The 20,621-nt window shown below is 37.8% G+C and overlaps 1 protein-coding gene across 2 annotated transcripts in view; it reads right to left on the bottom strand.

The window, feature by feature from the left end:
* Uhrf2 (ubiquitin like with PHD and ring finger domains 2) overlaps positions 1-20,621 on the bottom strand; it is a 66,331-nt gene that overhangs the window by 13,663 nt on the left and 32,047 nt on the right. The window contains exons 4-9 of one of the 2 annotated variants that reach the window (XM_052187348.1): positions 8,646-8,864; positions 4,995-5,107; positions 3,837-4,023; positions 2,435-2,558; positions 2,099-2,206; positions 458-562 (exon numbers count right to left, since the gene is read on the bottom strand). In XM_052187348.1, the coding sequence (XP_052043308.1) occupies positions 458-562; positions 2,099-2,206; positions 2,435-2,558; positions 3,837-4,023; positions 4,995-5,107; positions 8,646-8,864 (856 nt within the window). The remainder of the gene's footprint in view (positions 1-457; positions 563-2,098; positions 2,207-2,434; positions 2,559-3,836; positions 4,024-4,994; positions 5,108-8,645; positions 8,865-20,621) is intronic. The other variant, XM_052187357.1, reaches the window with a different exon arrangement.

Consider the following 20,621-nt stretch of genomic DNA (forward strand, 5'->3'; position numbering starts at 1 on the left):
CAACCAATCACACAGACCAGAATCTTCATCTTGGATTCCCCAGCTAATTAGTCCAAGGTTTTCTGGATATAGCTCTAATTTATCTCACAGCACTCTGTACCATGCCTGTAAAACACGCATGAAATACTGTGTGACCCAGAAATCATACTTGCTGACGTAAACACTATACACAATTGTGGACCGCAGCTTTATCCATATAATTTCTAATGCTACTGTGAAATCACGATTATTTCAAAATAGGCTTAATTAAAAAAATTCCAGAGAATATATTTTTATATTTTATATTTGTTATCAACTGTATAAGTTAAATCATCCTATTAAAAAACAGATACTTCCAAATCTTATAACTTATATAGAACCAATCACTTCAACAAAACTAGACTAAAACGGAGAGAGTAGTATGTGATGTGTTTGGCGCACAAATAGGTTCTAAAGAATAAAGTACATCATTACTTACAACTTCATCCTCAAATCCTCCAGCCAGGACAAGAGAATAAGCCCCATCATTGCTGCGACCATGAATTCCACCAACATGAGGCCTATGAACACCTGCTTCGCTCACCTGTAAGGTAAAAGGGAAAGATGAAGTGTATTCTGTGTATGAAACTGTGAAAGGATAATTAAGAGTACCAATGGAGTCAGACATACAAAATGCTTTCATATGCATTATTAAACTTTAAAGCCCGATCACATTTTACCTAGAGTTCATTTTCTCATTTTAATGTTCCCAAATAAAACCCTGAAGGTGCTGAGGTTTTTTTCCACAGTTCTAGCCCTCGAACTTGCTTTGAGACCTGCACAATAGTAGACCCTTCTGCACTGCCTTATTTTGTTCCTTTTAAAACCATTCAATCATAAACAGAATGATTTTTTGATTTGTTGATTTCTGGTGGAGTCCTATGAAGTAGCCCTGATTGGCATCACATTCACTACGTAGACCAGGCTGACCTTTAACTTGCAGTCACTCTTTACTTGCCTTCGAAGTGCTGGAATCACAGGCATGAGTACCACTCACGGCTCAGAAGGGTCCTTACAAGGATGATTTTTCATTGGGCGGAGGTGCAGTGGCATGGAAACAACGAGACCAGTGTTGTGTAGGGACAGCGGCCTGCCTGTGATCCTGCTCTAGAAGGCAGACGGCATCCCAGGAGCAAGCTGGCTAGCGAGACTAGTACAGGCAAGCCCTAGGTTTCTCTAGGAAACAGCAATTCTTGACACTGTAAAACTGATCAAAAGCCTGTGGTGGGGGAGGTCAAAGATCCTGTCAGACGCTGTTGTTGTTAGTTTGCTACACAGACAGCATGTAGTCATCAAACTGCCTTCTAAAGGCTGTGCTCACGCCTGCAGATTACTGCTGCTCTTGGCGTTCCAGCGCACTCCTAAATGTCAAAGCACTGAGGATAAGTGCCTGTTAAATGCCCGCCCATAAGCTGAACATCTGTAAAGCCCACTCCAAGACTCTAGGATCAGGGCCAGAGAAGGGCGTGAAGAACTAAGCCAGAGGTGGGGAAAACGAACAACTTTAAAACTGGATTAACCAGCTCTAAGTGGCTCAGTAGCTTAGAATTCACTCAAGAAAAGTATCAAAGAAAATGTTTAAAAGGAAGCCCAAAGCTTAATGACAATAAATAAGAATTTACCATATAACTTAAAATTATTTTAAACATTAAATTTCTAAAATTTTTTCTGAGAAGCTGGGTGGTGGTGGTTCACTTCTTTAAGTGAAGCACTAAGGAGGCAGAGGCATACATGGGTCTGTGAGTTTGAGGCCGGCCTGGTCTACAAAGTGAGTTCCAGGACCACTAGGACTATACACAGAGAAAAAACAAAACAAAAAAAAAATTCCCAAGAATGCTTACCAATGCCATGTAACACAGAACCACATGGCAAAGAGAGAGCAAAGATAACTTCCATGTCACTCTGAGCATGTGCTGTTGTCTGATCATGTCTGGGGGAAAGATAGATACTCATTCCAAATAAGGTCGTTTATTCTAGCAAATGAGTGGAGTGTGCTACTTCATTGAGACACATTTATAATGAAAAACAAAAGTAAACCTATGAATTTTGCCCTTCCAACTCAGCCAATTTAAAAGCATACCTGAACTCTGAATCTCCAAGTTGATCCAACAGGAATACCAGGGATAGGTCCATAATGATTCGAAGGAACAATAGTACATTCTTTTGTACGCCCAACACAAGCCATTCCCTGTAAGTCACAAAAGAAGCTGTTTGAGAAATCAATTACGTAAAAACAATCTCCAATTCCTATATAGTGTGAATGAACTAGCTAGATGAATGAAATTGTTATTTACACAATTATCACTGATACTAACAATTAAATTGTTTTATCTTTTATACTACCACCACCAATACTGAAACATTATTTACTGTAACTGTTAACGGCACAGTTAGAGGAAGGACGGCTCTTCCTTACCCTGCCCCAGTCCCTCCGGCTCTCGGTACTGGCTGAGGGCATCTTCGCTTTCTTCTTACTCAGCTTGAGTCTCTCCCCAGCCTTTACCACCTCACTGGAGTCAGTTTTACAGGAAGGACAATACCTTAACGAAATAAAAAAGACAAAACAAGCAATATCTGGTAACTAAGACCAGAAACAAAATAACAGCCTTACTATATTAGGACAAGTATTACAATATTGGGTTAGACTATAATTGTCACTAACATCTTAAACTTTTCAAAAAATATTCACATAATAAAAGCTGATGGTAAAAAAAAATTCTTTAAAAGATTCCTTAATGTGATTATTTAAAAGGTTGTTATAAATTTGACTAGGTACCTTTTATCTAATCTTTCAAAAGTGGTTTGTTTCTAACTACCACTACGTAAGAAAATTTAGATTATGGCAAGTATATTTAATCTTGGAGCCTTGTTCTACTTAAGAACTTCCTAAAACTTAGATACAATATCCATATAAAACACTCCTGATATGTATTAAGTGTTTAATTACTAAGAACATTACAGGAAATACAACATACTAGGGGGTTGAAAGCCATTATAAGGCTGACTAGACACACCTAAGTAAAAACCTGAAGGATGACTATTACAGTGAAGGTAAGCCTAAAGCTTCCAAGAAGAATCAAGTTTGAAAACAGAGACATGAAGATGCCTGAAAGAGATGGAAGACACTGAATCTGGATAGAATGTAGGGTGTTTAGGGAAACAGGGGGAAAGCAGCATAACAGACAGATGGAAAAACACCTAAATGGTGCCATTCCAGGTCCTTTACGGGAACCCAAGGCCTCTAAAGCAAAGCCGAGCAACCAAGTCTGCACTTCTGAATGACTTCAGACTCGGGCATGACCAGAAATCCACATCTATAAATTCAGAACCCAGTTCAGAGTTGTACAGTAAATTAATAAAGATATCAATGCCAAGTGACCACCAGCTATGGCATTTTAAACACTTTAATGTACCGTGTATCTTTAGAGATCCGTGTTTGGCCAGGAGTGGCAGCACAGTCCTGTAATTAAAGAACCTTGGGGGGGGGGGGGGCGGTGGCAGCTCGGAGGCGGAGGCAGAGGCAGAGGCAGAGGCAGAGGCAGAGGCAGAGGCAGATTTCAGTTAGTTTGAGGCCAGCTTGGTTTACACACAAGTTTCAGGCCAGCCAGGGCTACATAGTAAGAAACTATCTGAAGAAAACAAGAAAGAGGAAGGAAGAAAAGACGGAAGGACAAAAGGAAGGATGGAAGAAAGGAAGGACAGGACAGGTGGAAGGAAAGAAGGAAGAAAGGAAAAGAAAAATCCACTCTTTTTTAAGATCCATTTTGATTATTTGTAGAAAAACAAAACAGAAGAAGACAAAGCCCTGGTGATGATACCAGTATTCCTCTTCTGGGACTTTCTCCAAAGGTGGGCTCAGGCAGTAAATGTGATAGGCCATATTGCACTCGTCACACAGAAGCTGCATATTAGGATCCCGCTTCTCTCCACACTTATGGCAAGAACACATGTGGCATGTCTTATCTGGGTCTCCACCACAGAGGTCACATTCTGGGTCATTTTTCCCTATAAAGAACAAAATTATGGAAATGTTACTGTTTTATATCTATTAGTCACAAAAGACAGGGCTCTTAACAACTGAGCCATCTTTCTAGCTATTTGCATAAAAAAATCCACTGAAGTAGTATACAACTTTTTAAAATACACAACAAAAAAATAGGTGCCCCACCCACCCCCAATCCAGGGTGATGTTTAACAAACCTCTCAGGACTAGAGAGATGGCTCAGTAGGTAAAGGCACCTGCTGCCAAGCCAGGTGACCTATGTTCAATACCCACATGGTGTAATGAGAGAACCAACTCTTACAAGCATCCTCAAACTTTTTTACTTGTGGCACATGTAAAATACACACAGCCAAAGATAAGAAAGAACAAATGATTCAGGCCAGATTTACTAAATCAGAATTATGAAATAGGCCCATGAGTATACCCGTGTGTGTGTGTGTGTGTGTGTGTGTGTGTGTGTGTGTGTGTGTGTGTGTGTGTGTGTGTGTTTGGAGTGGAGAGGGTGACAGCAATTAAACACAGGGATAGTGTATATTATTGCCACAAATTGCATTATATACATACAGATGTTAAAAATTGTAAGGACATAAAGAAAATGTTGTTAGAAACACAGAGAGGGCCAATCCACACTCAGCAGGCAAAAGCACTTGTTACCAAGCCTGACAACTTGAGTTCAAATTCCAGGATCTACATGGTAGAAGAGAGATTTCCTAACGTAGTCCTCTGGTATCAACTTGTACACTGGGACACACTTATATAAACAATTTTAAAACATTTTTTAAAAAGAAAACACATGGAGAAGCACTTGAAAGACCATTTTACAAAACAACAGCTTACTACAAGTTACTCACTTATTCTAGAAAGTGAATTCGTATGGTCTATTTCATAACTCCTCCAAAAGTATTCACTGGTCAATAAAACTACATTTGATCACACAGCACACTGAGTCTAAGCCTAACATAAAAACACATACTTAAAAACTTTCCATCCGCAAAGGAAAGAGGGTGGGCTCCAGGCTTCTCAATCTTGAAGATTTCATCTACGAACATTACTCGGCAGTCATTTAATGTTCCTTCAGAACCCCTGCTTAAAAAGAGAAAGAAACATTAACTTCTATAAGCAGCATTTAAATTACGTGAAAATAATAAATCATTGTAGAAGCTTACTATATTTTTCTCACCTATAAATGTGACTGAGCTTATAGCTATTACAATTACCCTGGTCTACTGTTTTTAGTAGTAGTTAATCCTTAGTTAGATATAACTTCAGAGTAATAATCAGAAATAAAGAAATTCAGAGACTTCATTACTTAGATTATCTGGTAAGAAATAGCTGTCTTACACATTTAGCATAAAAACTAGGTAAATGCACGCCTATTAATTAAAATAACATTCAAACATATTTTCAATATTTCTAGGCAAAAGTAAGATGGCCTCTTACTAGGTATGTTTTCAAATATGCAGCCACATTCACTCTAACTTATAGTCATCTGCATATTCTTCCATTTCCTAATATGACTGTGAACATGTTCCTCCTTTTAAAAGCTATTATTATTATTATTATTATTATTATTTGAATGTGTATGGGTCTGTGCAAGTATCTCACATGAATGCAGGTACCTGCAGGAGCTGGATCCGTGAATCCCCTCGGACCTGGAGTTACAGTGGGCTGTGAGCAGCCTGACTTGGGTGTTGGGAGTCACTTGGGACCTTTACAAGAGCAACAAGCTCTTAACTACTGAGTTACCTCTCCAGCTATGTTTATCTTTTTTAATCATAGCTTTTGCTTTGTACTTGGAAAACATTTGGTACACATGGATTTAAGAATTTTAAATATTTGCTTTTGGCTCTTGTAGTGAATTCAACATTATATCTACTTTTAAAAAAATTTGTGAAAGACAGAGCAGCATCTATTTACATTCTCCACTTAAATTTCCTATGAAAAGTTTAATATCAAATATAATACAGAAACTACACGGGTATCTAGGTCACTCAAGCATCTGGGAGGTAGAGATATTTTGTTATCACCAGTCATGACAGCAGACAGAACTGTCAAGCTATCTTGGAAGTAACCATTTCTTCACATCTTCTCAAGAGTTATATTAACTTAATGTTCTTAAATCTTAATGCTTGTCTGACTCTGTAAGCATATGGCAAAAGTCCACCATACATTAAATCTACAATCTGTCAATTTCACACTATCTTTTCTTCCTTGAAATCTACCTAAGAACATGAGTCACTTGTCCAAAACTTCTTGGTCTAGGGTTTTGATATTTGTATTTCCAGGGGATGGTACTTAACTAAAAATTAAAGACGCCCTATTATAATCTAGTAATACTCCACATGTGTACAGAAGCCCAGAGGCCATAAGTGGACACTAGATTGCCTAGAACTGGAGTTACAGTCACAGTGATGATGAGATGCCCATGTGGGTATAGAGAGCCAAGCATGTGTCCGCTACAAGAGCAGGAAGTGCTCTCAAACCACTGCTTTTCAACCTTCTTAGAGCTGCAACCTCTAAGTACAGCTCCTCATGTTGTGGTGACCACCAACCATAGAATTATTATTATTATTATTATTATTATTATTATTATTATTATACAGGGTTTCTCCAAGTAGCCCTGGCCGTTTGGAACTCTTTCTGTAGATCAGGCTGGCTTCAAATTCACAGAGATCCACTTGCTTCTGCCTTCCAAGTGCTGGGGGTATGCACCACTACTGCCTGGCTTATAAAATTATTCTCATCGCTACTGTTATGAATTGTAATGTAAATATCTGATATGCAGGATCTGATAAGTGATCCCTGTGATTTGAAGATATGAACTATATTCCTATTCTCAAACCATCTTTGCGGCTTTTATGGCTCTTATGTTCTTACACGTCTAAGTAAGACCTCAGTAGTGTTTTACAATTGGGACAACTATGACATCACCATTACACCAATCAATATTTGCCTGTCCATCTTTCCACTCATGCTTCATCTAGTCACCAAAGCAATTTTTTACCTCAGGATCATTTAGACTAGAAATCTTTCTTAAAATGGCCACTTCTTTTCCTTTAAAAGTGTTCATTTATTGTTTGTTTGTTTGCTTGTGGACAGGATCTCACTATGTAGCTGGGTTGGCCTTGAACTCAGAGATCCTCCTGCCTATGACACTCAGTGCTGCAGTTTTAAGGTGCCACTGTGGTCCATACTGTTTTTTGTTTCTTTGTTTGTTTTCTCACAAGCTCAATGCTGTGAGTTTTGGTATCTCCTGCTGTATGGCACCTTTTTTCTACTTCCTACAATCAAGTATACCATAAGGTTCCCTACACAGTCAAGTTATTTTGGTGGTTCTTCAGATTTGTATACATACGTAAATTATAAATAGTTCAGAAATCTGTAATTCAATTACATCCCCTTAGTTGAGTAATAGAATTACACACTTGTATTTCTCTAGAAAGGCCTGAAATCTAATTTTCTATAATTCAAGCTTTAATTCTAATATTCTTCCTTTTTTTTTTCTTTTCTTTCTTTCTTTTTTTTTTTTTTTTTTTTGAGACAGGGTTTCTCTGTGTAGCCCTGACTGTCCTGGAACTCACTTTGTAGAGACCAGGCTGGCTTGGAACTCAGAAATCAGAAATCCGCCTGCCTCTGCCTCCCAAGTACTGGGATTAAAGGCGTGTGCCACCACTGCCCGGATAATTCTAATATTCTAATATAAAAACAACAAGGTTCTTTAGCAGACCCTAATGGTCGCTATCCTTAGCTAAGGGTTCTAACTATTGTCATGACTCAAACCAGAAGCAGTCTAAGCTGTGCAGTCAGATGTTCTTCGCTGCAGATTCTCAGACAAAGCTGTTAAATACAAAACCAACACAGATAATAATCAATGGGCACTGCTGTGTTCCAATAAAACTTTGTTTACAAACACAAGCTAGTGGGGCTATAGTTTACCTATCCTTGCTTTCTATAAACCGTAATGTTTGTTCACCTTCTGCCATGAATGTAGTTAAATACAACATGAACAATATATAAATCTGGCTCGTAAGAAGTGAAATCTGTTAGTGGGATGCTAAATTCGTTCACCGATCAATACAACAAATCTGGTATAATTTCATTATATATAAAAAAGAAATGCACATAGAATTTGAAATGAAAATTTAGAAACTTAATAATACTATCCTTTTAAAGGCAATGACTGATTATTCACTTAGTTAAAACTGAGAGGAAGCAGAGAGACCGGGTGGGGTAGTAACCTCCCAGGTGTGACCTGCTCTGTAGGCCAGTACCCACTAGCTATCACTTGAGGAAAATCCTGAAATGTTCCAGGCTAGAAAACAAAGGAGATGCTGTCACCTACAGCAATACATTAGTATGTCACGGTTTGCAGTATTATTGTTTATCTGTAAGAATGTGACGAAGCACAGATTTCTCTAGTCAGACACTTTTATATACGAGTCTCCAAAAATTATTTTACCTTGAAGATATATTCAATTGTAATAAAAATCCTCAGAATTTATAAAAATATTCTCCTCTAAGATGAAAATTTCTCTCTTACCTCATCTTCTTTAATGAGTATATGTATTTCATATCTGAGAATCCTAAATGAGAAACTAAAGAGCATTAGTGACAAGAACCTTACCCCAGAAAAACTTTCACACGAACTTCCTTTTTGGTCCTTGATATTGTCTTCAGTGTGGTAATTTCAGCATCATACCAAAATCCTCTTTTGCCTGGATTTTCTACATTGTAATTAACCATTACCACATCACCAACATTTAGTTCATTCCATTTTAAAATGGTCCTTGCTCGTGGTCGAAGATCCTTAACATTCATTTCTAGTGTACCACTTTCTGGATATCTGAAGGAACAGGAAAACAACCCACACAATAGAGCTTAGGATTATTTCCACAGAAGGTTAAATTTGTATACTAATATAAAGACCCAATTTACCGAGGTAAAGAAAAAATAAAGTTTCCAGTGGTGGAGGTAGCACATGAAGAGGCGAAGGTAGGAGAGGGAATTAGAGATCAGCTTGGATTATGTCTTTAAAAAGTGTACACACACACACACACACACACACACACACGCACGCACACACGCACGCACGCACGCACACAGGTAGCAACATCTTTTATTCTGGAGTATATTTCTCACTTGTACTGCAACTCACAGGTGAACACGAATGAACGCTCTCCCCAACCAGGGTAAGCCCCACACAGCTACTTTCATGGCGTACAGTTGGGCAAGCACAGTCCACGTTCTGTATACATCATCCTATTGAGTTGGGATTTCTTTCTGGACTCACTGTTCTGTGTGTCTGTGCATATGTGAATATATACCATGCCCACTGAGGCTATCACATCTCCTGGTGCTGAAGTTGAAGGCAGTTTTGACAATTCAAAGTGTAGGTACTGAAAGCCAAACTCAAAATTTTTATAAAAGCTGAAAGTACTATTACTGCTGAGCTATATCTCCAGATCCTATTTTTTTTATTTTTATGTATTAAATTTATTTTTCCAAATATTGCTGTTATAATATCCTAAATGAGATTATGTGTTTTTTGAATATACTTAAATGTTATTTATTAATGATTTTAATTAACATAGTAAAAGCTAAGAAAGATATCAGTTATAAGAGATATAATAGTAAGAACACAAATCCTTGTTTCATATTTAAGTTTAAAAATTATGTCAACAGGGGTTAGGGAGATGACTCATCAGTTAAAGGAAGTAGGGGACCTAGGTTCAATTTCCAGTACCCACATGGCAGCTCACAACCATCCCTAATTCTGGTCCTGTGGGACCCCACACCTTCTTCTGGCATCTGTGAGTACCTAGTACACACATGGTGCAGAGGCACACATGCACAAACCAAGTTAATAGGGGCTGGAAGGATGCTTCAGCCATGAAGAATATTATTACTTTATTACAGCATTTGCTCCCAAGACCAGAGTTCAGTTCCCAGCAGCCACATGGCCCTTCACAACTGCCTCTAACTCTAGTCCCAAGGGACCTGACTGACACCCTCTTCTGAGATCATGGGACACAAGGTGCTTACATGGTGCACAGACATACAACGTGCAGGCAAAAATGTCCAAACACATGAAATATAAGTAAATGTAAAAACAATTTTAACCATCATCACCATCATTTTAGCAGGCCTAGATGTCATCTCTCAGATCTTAGAGCCAGTTCATCAAGTTTCATGATTTACTTCATTCATGAACCTAGCTAGCATGTCCCAACAGGTTCCATTTCCCCAGGAAAATATTCTTGATAAAACTATTGTTCTTCAATGTAGTAATGCTCCCTAGTAATGCTTAAGACCAAAAACCAAATCAAATAAGACCCACAGTTTTAGATGCAGCAGCAAGGAGAACTATGGGGGAAACACCTAACCTTGGCCTTAATTCCTTAAGGATTTATTTTGAAGGTGATAGTGTCAGTACACATCTTTAATTCCAGCCTTAAGGAGGCAGAGGCAGGTGGATCTCTGTGAGGTCAGCATGTGCCAGGATAGCCAAGGCTACACAAAGAAACCCTGTCTAGAAAAGAAAAGAAAAAAAAAAGAAAGAAAAGAAACAGAAAGAAAAGAAAGACTGACTTTAGGCCCAACTTGTTGATATCATGAAGCCAAAGACAGCAAACAAACAATACACCTGGCTTCTATAAAACTAGGTCCTGGTGTTGTTGTGTATTATTACTTACAAAGAAGTAATTACCACCTGTTTCCACGCCTCAAATATTCAATCAACTGAGGTGAGCCACACTGCTATGGCACTTCAAAGTGTGGAGTACAGACCAGGTATCATCACATCTGCACACTAACTGAAAATCACATTCTCCGGCTACACTTCAGGCCAAGTAAGGAATTCAGGAAATAAGGCTCAACATTAAACTTTTATAAATCCTTTCAGTCAGACAAGTTAACTTCATGATATAGGAATAAAAACATACTCGTTTTAACTTTGAGAATCAGCAGCATTAATAAGGCAGAAATTAATGAAAGAAAACTGACCCTTAGCCAAGTAAGAGTAGCATGTTCAGAATCAAGCTGGTTTGAAGTTAGAAGCCATCGCAGCAGCTGGTCTTGGTTCTTTGAAATGAAACAAGGGCTATGCAAGTCCATGGCTCTCACAATATATCTAACCTACTGAGTAACAATACTGTATGAAATCTTTAATCACCTATTTTAATCAAGTCTTTACACTTAAGTTAAATAAGTTAAATCCGGTAAAGGAAATTCCAGTATTGGTGAGGGACCCCAGAGACATTTAGCCATTTTTCCTCAGTGCTGTAGTCCCTTTGACAACACTTCCAAATAATTAGCCTCTACTTAGACAGTAAATGAGGGAAGGAAAGCCTTATCCTGACACAGAACTGATGGAAGAAAAGAGAAGATAGTTGATTCAGAACCAGAGATAAGTATTTTGAACTTATTCATGTAATCCCATGGAGAAATCCAAACATCGTCATCAGAACAGAAATAGCAAGACAGACAGCCTTAAGTACTGTCTGCCACCTCCAATTATTCTAAGAGGTACTGTTTTTAGAGGATTTCTTTTAATTCACATAAGGACTTTACTTCTTTACTACCCTTGGGTCTTCATTCAAAACATCTTCGATTTTTATTCTGCCTGGGCTTATTAGAGTTCAAATTTGGTTTCTTGCTGTTGTATACACTTAAGATGTGTATTTTAAATCTCTGCGACTACTCCTAACCCCCACCCCACCCCCAGGCCACACACCAAAGTGAACTTAGTGCTTCACCCGATGGTTTTAAGAACTAAACACAGTATCTAATAAGTCTGAGTTGCTGGTATTCTGTCATTAAACCTAAGGAAGAAATCTTTGACAAGTATAGTTGCATCTATGGTTCTGTTCTTCTAGTTAATGGTCAGACCTGAATATAGAAATGACTGACATTTCCCTTGGTATATAAAGTGAAAAGGTTAGATTTGTTTTACTTTAGAGATTAGAAACTCAAAGTGGAATTACAGATGTGAACCACCAACCCAGCAAAACTCGATCTTTTCATTCATAAATCTTTCATTTGTCTGAGTCTTTGAAAAGGTTCATATTTAGAATGTAAACATTTTAAACAAAATAAAGGGAGGGCCCAAACAAAGTGTCTCATCTAATTCGGCTGGTGCTGTTAATCTGAAATAGGACCTTACTTTGTAGCTCAAACTTTGCATCAATTTGCAGTTGTCCTGTCCCTGCCCCCCATCTTGGCCTCCTGCTAGGCTCCTATTTTACACATACATGAAGGATGGAGGAATTCTGAACACTGAGAAGTTATTTGCTACCAAGATCATTAGGTTTTGTGTAGGATTTGTGATTATACTTAATGTGTTAGAGTTCTTAAGTCCATCCATAATCCAAGTGATTCATTGACACACAGAACTCCTTAGAACACAGCCCATCTGTAGCTATAGTCTCCTACAGCCAAAAAATAAAAATAAAAAATAAGAGTGGCCAGAAGAAACTAGACACACTAGATTCAAGCTGTGAGGATCCTGTTCTACAGAGACTTGCTTCTTCCAACCAAACTATAACATGCAATATACATTTGACCATTCCAACACATTAAAGAGTCCAGTCATGAGAGGCTGACCATATAGGTATTCATATACAGTACATACCAAAATTCCAGACTCCCCAAAGTAAATATTCAACCCAAGTTATACTAAAAGTCTCCTAAAACCTAATTATCCACACATCAGCCAAAGCCAGCTATATAAAAGACCTTTTAAAGGAAGGCAGTCTGGGATCAAATATTTCTTTCCTAGAAATGCTAAAAATCATTGTTACCTCCTATTTGTGGGAAGCAGATATTAAGTTATAAAAAATATGGAGAAGGATTTTAACTAGATGATAAGGGCCCTCGACTCATGATGATAGCCAACTATGTTGGAAAGTGGGGTGATGGGGTATAGGATGTGAAAGAGCTCAGATATCCGGGTAAGTCTTGTCCAACCCAATACTAAACTCAGGTACAGAAATTCACCAGGGCACCTCACTCAGCAGAAACTGACAAGCAGCCCATAGGCTGAAGGGGACTCATTAAGTATGACCTTGACTCAAATGCTGTGCTTATCAGCTAATTCAACACCTTGAAGCTGATGGCAGAATTTTCTTGGACCTCTGAATGGCATACCCACAAGGGATACTAAAGCTGAATATAAAGCCATTTACTCTTCAAATGATTTAAATTATATGACCTTCTTCAAAATAATCCTCTGATACTTAAATATGCAGGTCAAAACTGGCCATGAGTTGATAGTGATTGAAGTTAAATAATTACGTTGTTCTCTCAACTTGCCGACCTGTTTACAGATTTAACAAAACCAAAAGTACAAGTTAAAAATCTAAACATAAAAGCCTCTCTGCATGTTTTAACTTCCCCCTTATATCTGCAGAAAACTAATGCTAAAACTCAAGGCTTATAAAGACATGCCCCTTCTGCCCACACCTCCTGACTTGTATTTCCCAGAGGCAACTGCTTTCAGTTCTTAGCTATTTTTTGTAGGAGGTAAGGAGGAATATGCAAAATAACATTAACAACAAAATCAAACCCAGGGCCTTAGGCACAGGCATGCTAGGCAAGCAATCCACCACTGAGTCTTGTCTCTACCCTCAAAGCCATCTCCTTTCTCAACATCAACAAATAAGATGCTACACTGTACTTTTTAGATGGCTACGATACCTCTCCTCCAAATCTACTTGGCTCACGCATACCTTCTACATAGCACATACCAGGAATTATTTTAAACTGCTACATATGTTTTATAACAATCCTGTGACATACATAGTAGTCATTTTATCCTAATCTTGCAGATTAAGTCCAGAAGTAAAACAATTTATTTAGATAGTGCTAAGAGGCAGATGTTTCTAGACTCCATACTCTTAAACAAGAGTTGGTAAACTTTCATGCTCTTATTAGTATATTAAACCATGTGGCTTTTAAAAGGTCAGAATTTTTAACCAAGCAATGAAGTATAGTTTAATTCCATCTTTTTGTTTTCCTTCTGGCAACTTTTCTTCTTGACCGCTGTTTAATGTTCTAGATTCTGCCAGTTATAAAACTTTATAATTAAACACTTTAGATTATCCAAGGGGATCTTCAGAATTCCTTTCCCAGAATGTTCTGTCTTTTCCAACCTGAAGGGCCTATTTGGTAAGCCTGTAACTATTTCAATATTTTATGATATCTCCTTCCATTGTCTGATGCGCGGAATAGTCTTTCCTATATATTTTATACCTTTTTTCCTTGGGTAAAACACAGCACAGCAAAAGTGCCTAAACTACTCTCTAACTCACATTAACCAAATCAATCATCCCAGACCCCTATTCATATGCTACTTCCAAAGTACCCAGTAAACCCAAGTTTTCTTAAATGCTGTTTTGTTTCTGGTCCATAGATTTCAAATTTCTCTAGAATGTTACCTGGACCTGGAAGTGGGACTTCCAATTACCACTATACCTATACTTTTTAATTCATCTTTAGAGTCCTTTCTTATTACACACTCTTGACAATATAGTGATAATGTCTACTGTCAAGCCTATTTTCTGCTTCTTTCACTGTTCCTCTTCAAGATCACAAACACACATCGAATACCTTGTACTGTTAAATGAAATTGTAAATACTTTATCATAGCACTCACCTGGTAAAATGGCAAGTTTTCACTGAGACAGCCTGTTTGAACTTTAGAATGTTTGAGTTCTAACACACTATTAGAAGTATGTTCAGCCTTATTAAGTAAAAATCTGCTTTTATGGAATTAGAGCTCGTTAAAAACTATTTTCTGTGTATGAGTGTTTTTGCCAGTGTGCACATGTGTGGACCATGTGCAGATGGTGTCCAGAGGCTGAAGAGAGCAACTGTGGCTGGAAGTGGAGTTATGCATAGTTGTGAGACACCACGTGTACCCACCCTATGGAAGAGCTGCCCAGGGCTCTCAACCTCTAAGCCATTTCTTCAGCCCCAAGGTTTCTTTATCAAGTACGATACACTGAAACCACTATTTCTGAAATCGATTTTGATTGTGCATGTCTCTTCTTAAAAATCCATGGCCCAAGTATTTTTAGGTGGCAAATACACTAGTCTATCTTGCATCACTGAAACAGAACAGCCGAGGCTGCATACCTTTATAAGAGAAGAGGGGTTTTGTTTGTTTGCATTTATTTCTAGTTTGTGTTCTGGTGATTCACAGTCCTAAACCTGATGGGCTCCACTGACTTCCCTCTGGTAAAGAACTAGAAGTAGATTTAGCCTATGATGCATCACAATGTTGGGAGCATGTATGAGAGGAAATGAGCCTATCTTGAAATATGAAGTCAAAAGACCAGGTCCCATAATACCTTTCAAGGGCAGTTCTGCAATTGAGCTAAAGACTTAAAAGTAGGTTCTGCCTTTAAAGGCATCAAAACAGCTCTCACTCTGTCACAGTAGATATATTTTAACCACATGACCCCCTGGGTAACACACTTAAATCCACATCTAAACTATTGGTAGAAACAAAATTCCATATAAAGTTAACAATATACTTCCTTGAAATTTTGCCTTCAGTGTTCTTAAATAACAAGTAAAATATCCATAAGTAGCTAAACTTTTAATTATATCAGAATTTGATAGTCTATCAAGTGTAAGCAATTACTAACATTAACAGTCCTGTTCCCACGAAGCCTAACATACAGTTGGCGCTACTGCACACTGGTCCAGGTAGCCATTGCTTCCAGCATGACACTGAGAAAAACTGCAGACTATACCAAATACTCTTCAAAAGTGGAAGCTTGAACAACTTCTAAAACAAGGTTTAAAGAATTCCTAAGAAGCTGGAGCCATGGATCAAGATCAACTTCCTTTCTACTGCACCAAGAGGCCAGTCTGTATTCCCGTATGAGGAAGAATCTAAGTGCCTGTTTCTCAAAACCTGAAGTCAAGGCATTATTCCACAGATCCAAGCTAGAGCATCCTGGATTTTATCCCACTCTGGCGAGATTTAGATTCTCAATAAGGTTTAAATAAACCAAAAGCTTAAACTTCCCCAATGCATTACCCCAAATGTAATAAAACTCTTTGAGTTACCCTTAAGAGTATGTACTTTTGATTATTCTTAACTAAATAACATCTTTATCACTAAAAACAACCCATTTTTGCTAACAGATATTGGGGAATAGTCTACAGAATTCTGTTCCAGGGAAATGGAAATGAATTTGCATACAATACTGAAACTTCATTTTAATGAGTGGTTTTTAAGCTAAAAATCCTGATGCTTAAAACTATTAAACATGGCAGTTACCAAAGAAATACCCCCTCTTTTTTTTTTCTCCCAAAACATTGCTCCATGGAAGAAATATGTTTAAATAAGGACACCATCCATCTGTAGGCATGTTCTAGTTTAGAAAATCTTTAATGTCAAGCTGCGTGCAAAAAGAAAACATTTCATATTCTAACAGAAAATATTATGACATCCTATGACACCTAAAATTTAGAACTTACAAACAGGTTATTCAGAACTGCTTATATGAGGATTTTACAAATTATATGAAAATACATCTCATTTTCAAACACATTAGCAATGATGAATTACTGTTTTTATAATGGTAGAAACACAACTGGGTTAAAAAATATCCAAGCTCAAAATACAGCACTTTAAAAAATACTTACCGAAATACCTGAGTTTATTCAACACTTTTAAAAGGCAGAGCATTCCATTGTTAGGTATTTTTTTCAATGTTATAAGAAAAAAGAACACATCAAGTAGATGTTCACAGGAAGAAAAGCTTAAGTTTAAAACAAGCAAATCTTATACACAATATTTAAACTACCCCAAGTTCTCCTTTTTACACCCATAAATGTGTGCATCTCTCATCCCTCGTTAGAGAAACATCTTTTGGCACATGGTGATTAATACAGAGGCAGCTGGTTGAGTGGTAAAGAGTAAGTAAGCCTGTCCTACTACCCAGTCCTAAATGGATGTACCTACCAAAACCTCATCCAAGGCACAGGGATCATCACAGAAGAGAGGATGTAAAGATGATAAAAGAGCTCTAAGGAAGATACCCACAACAAAACAGTATATGCTGACTGAACATGACAGGCCCCATTATACAACTAAACTCAGAGCAGCTGTGAATGCATACGTAACACCTGCATGAGATCAATCCAGCAAAAAGCCCAGTGATGGATACAGAAGGGGCCATCAAGTCCCACCCCTGAATGAGGACTATTGGCAACTGATGGATGCTGGGAGAGAGGAAAGGAAAATTTTCTTTAGGGATGTAGCCCCTGAGAAGTTATTCATTCTCCAGCAGATGATCTTATACCAATGTATACATAGGCAGCACTGGGAGAAAGAACACATGAAGTTGGGAGGGAAATGTGGCACAGGTAGGGAAGAAGTTGTAGGAATGGAATGGAAAGGAATGGAATGTGGATTGTATAAAGACACATGCATGTACAGAAGTTTCAATTAATTAAAACTAAAATCTTACCAATAATCTAAAGACTTGTAACCCGAACAAAATACTCAGTTTATTGCATAATCTAATATATACTGTTCTTTTTATTATTATTATTTATTAGGCTTTGGGATCTCTATGTGAAGAACAGACTTCTGTGTTTTCCAAGGGCCACCTAGCACACGTATGAGGAAGGAGCACCTCAGGAACATGCATCCTAAACAACTTACTTGGATAGAATCTACAGTTATTTCTGACCACCTTGCAAGACACACTCATGTAAAGAAATGATGCATATTTTAAAAGTGAAAAACCAACTCTTATATATAAAGCTTCTTTTTGAGTACAAAGTTCTCTCACAACTCAAGATAATAATGATGTCACATGTACATCTAATGCCTTCTAGTAGCCTTTTGATTATAATCCACTCAGAACCTTGTAATCCATAGAACACTAGAAAAATATACTTGGAAATCTTTGGTTAACAGATTAGTCACAAACAAGAAACAGGACAATTAGTCATTGCACCAGATTGATTCTAGCTCCCTATACTCAAGATCAACATGACAAACATTAATAAGAAAAATCTTTCTATCAAAATCAAGAAATCATAATTGACAAGATTTAATTTTTTAAAAAAATCACAACACATCAATACTCTCAAAAGAACCCCATGTTTTGCTACTTTATAAAAAAGTTACTTCCATCAAAAACCACCAACTGCCTCTCTAGATTTTATTTGCAGTAGCCATAACTAAGATTACTGAAAGACATGTACCACAGGCTGAGAATAGCTTCAAATATGGTAGCGGTGAGAGTGATTACAAACACCACTTCAAGTTCTCTTAGCATGTTTACAATTAACCTCCAATACTAATTCTTCCAGTCTTTCTTACCCATAGCATGTTTTGCCTTAAGTGAATGCACATACCTGTGATACCAGGACTCATGAGGCTTGAACAGTAGGACCTCCAAGTTCCCAAAACACGTGGGCTACAGTGATAGACCCTCTACTGACTGCAACATTTCTATGGATCCAAGTATCCAACCCCAATTTCAATATGACCACGAACATGTTATGAAAACAATTTCAACACAAAAGCAACACATGACATTTATATATACATATGACATCTTTATACCCATTACCATCTCCCTACAAACAAAAGAATGTCTGATGTCAGTTATTTTGATAAACATCAGACATTAAAGAACTTGGCCCTAGATGTGGTACATGTTTATAACCCCAGCTCTTGGGGGATAGATTGGGAATGTTAGTCTGTCTCAGCTACAAAGCAAGTTCAAGGCCAACCTGAGCTACATGAGACCCTAACTCAGTAAAACAGGCTGCAGACATCAACTGGTGGTTAAGAGCACTCTCTCTTCTTCCATAGGACCAAAGTTCAGTTTTCAGCACCCATTTTGGGTGGGCCACAACTACCTCTAACTCCAACTCCAAAGGATCTGACATTCTTCTACTGGATAACTCTTAGGCTCTGGAGTCATACAATTTCATGAATGCAACCTTTGAAAAATTGTGTAATAGAATTGGTTTCTTCAAGAGTTCATGTAAGTACCACTATGCTACAAATTAAATGAGAGTATCCATGTAAGAAATTATCTTAGAGTTTGGTACGTAAAATTTAACATTTTCAAAGGATGGAGAGAGCTCAGGTGGTAAAGTGCTTGTCATTCATCCAAACAAGAGAACCTGAATTCACCCCCCAGTTACCCACGTAAAACACTGTGTATGATGGCTCACAGTTGTAATCCCAACACCAGGGAAGCAGAACAAGGAGATCTCTGGGGCACAGTGGCCATCCAGACTAGCCTAAATGGTGAGCTCAAAGCCAGTAAGAGATCCTGCCTCAAAGGAGGTACATGGTATTTTTAAGGATGATACCCAAGGTACCAACTAAAACACAAGTATCCCATAATATAAATATTCACATGTATATAAAAAAAGCCTTGACATTATCTAACAAGGAATGGTAGGTCTGTAAGCCTATAACCCAGCAATCAAATACCAGGACAGGATGCCTCCTCCAAGTGTGAAGCCAGTTCAGGAAGCACAGTGAGCACAGTGACTTCTAGACGGAGTTAGAGATGTGCTGACTCTCTACCCCTCCAGCCCCCAGGGGCCCTTTCTAAAGCACGGTGAGACTATATTCTATCCCATACATATAACTTACTAGAAACAGGAAAAAATGGCTGTCCTCAGAATTCTCTCCCCAGTCAATCTTATAGGTACCATCAGGAGTCTCTGAGGACCTCTCCTTACCCAAGATCACTGTGCCAGTTTTGTAATGACCTGTTAGATGACTTTTAAAATGTCATTTGAATTTTTAACATTTTGGCTATTTAAAGGATATATGGAAGGAATAAATAATATTCAGGAAGCCATAAAAATAAATGGGAACAAGCTTACCAAAATGACATAAGGAAAAATCTGTTCATTTCCTTTTCTTGGACTCTTAATGATTTGAAAGTGCTTATATTCCTTTGATATATCATTACTTTTAATCCTTTTCTATTTTATTTTCTACATATAACATCACCAAGAGAGTTTTCAGGGTTGAAGAGAGAGTTCAGTTGGTAGAGTGGTTGTCTAAAGGGTAGGAAGCCCTGTACTTAATTCTCAGTACCACATAAACCAGCATGGTAGCACAAGTCTCTTAGTCCAGCATTCATACTCGAGAGAAGGAAGAAGGAAACTTAGAAGTTCAAGATAATCCTTGGCTACACAGCAGTTCAGGGCCAGCTTAGGATACATGAAACTGTGTCCTAAAAACACAAAAATTTTCCTTACCCTTATATTTCCCCAGGACTTAGGATTTTATTGTGAGGAAAAGGAGATGACTTTCCTTACAGGTAAATTATGTATGGCCACTAAGGATGTTTTTAAAAACACCTTAAGAATTCATTAAAATCCAAATCTCCAGATAATAAATTTCTTTCCAAATATCATGTTGATAAGATTCAATAAGACAAGAGATACTAATTGAGGGGAGGTAAAAACCAACTACTTTTGTGTCAGACACTTTGTTAACCACACATACTTTATTTATATTAGCTGTCATAAGACATAAATCATTGATAACAGCCTAACCTAGGCTGTAATACTGACAAGCTACACATTCTTTACAAGA

This window comes from Apodemus sylvaticus, chromosome 1 (assembly GCF_947179515.1).
Source record: "Apodemus sylvaticus chromosome 1, mApoSyl1.1, whole genome shotgun sequence".
Taxonomy (NCBI): domain Eukaryota; kingdom Metazoa; phylum Chordata; class Mammalia; order Rodentia; family Muridae; genus Apodemus; species Apodemus sylvaticus.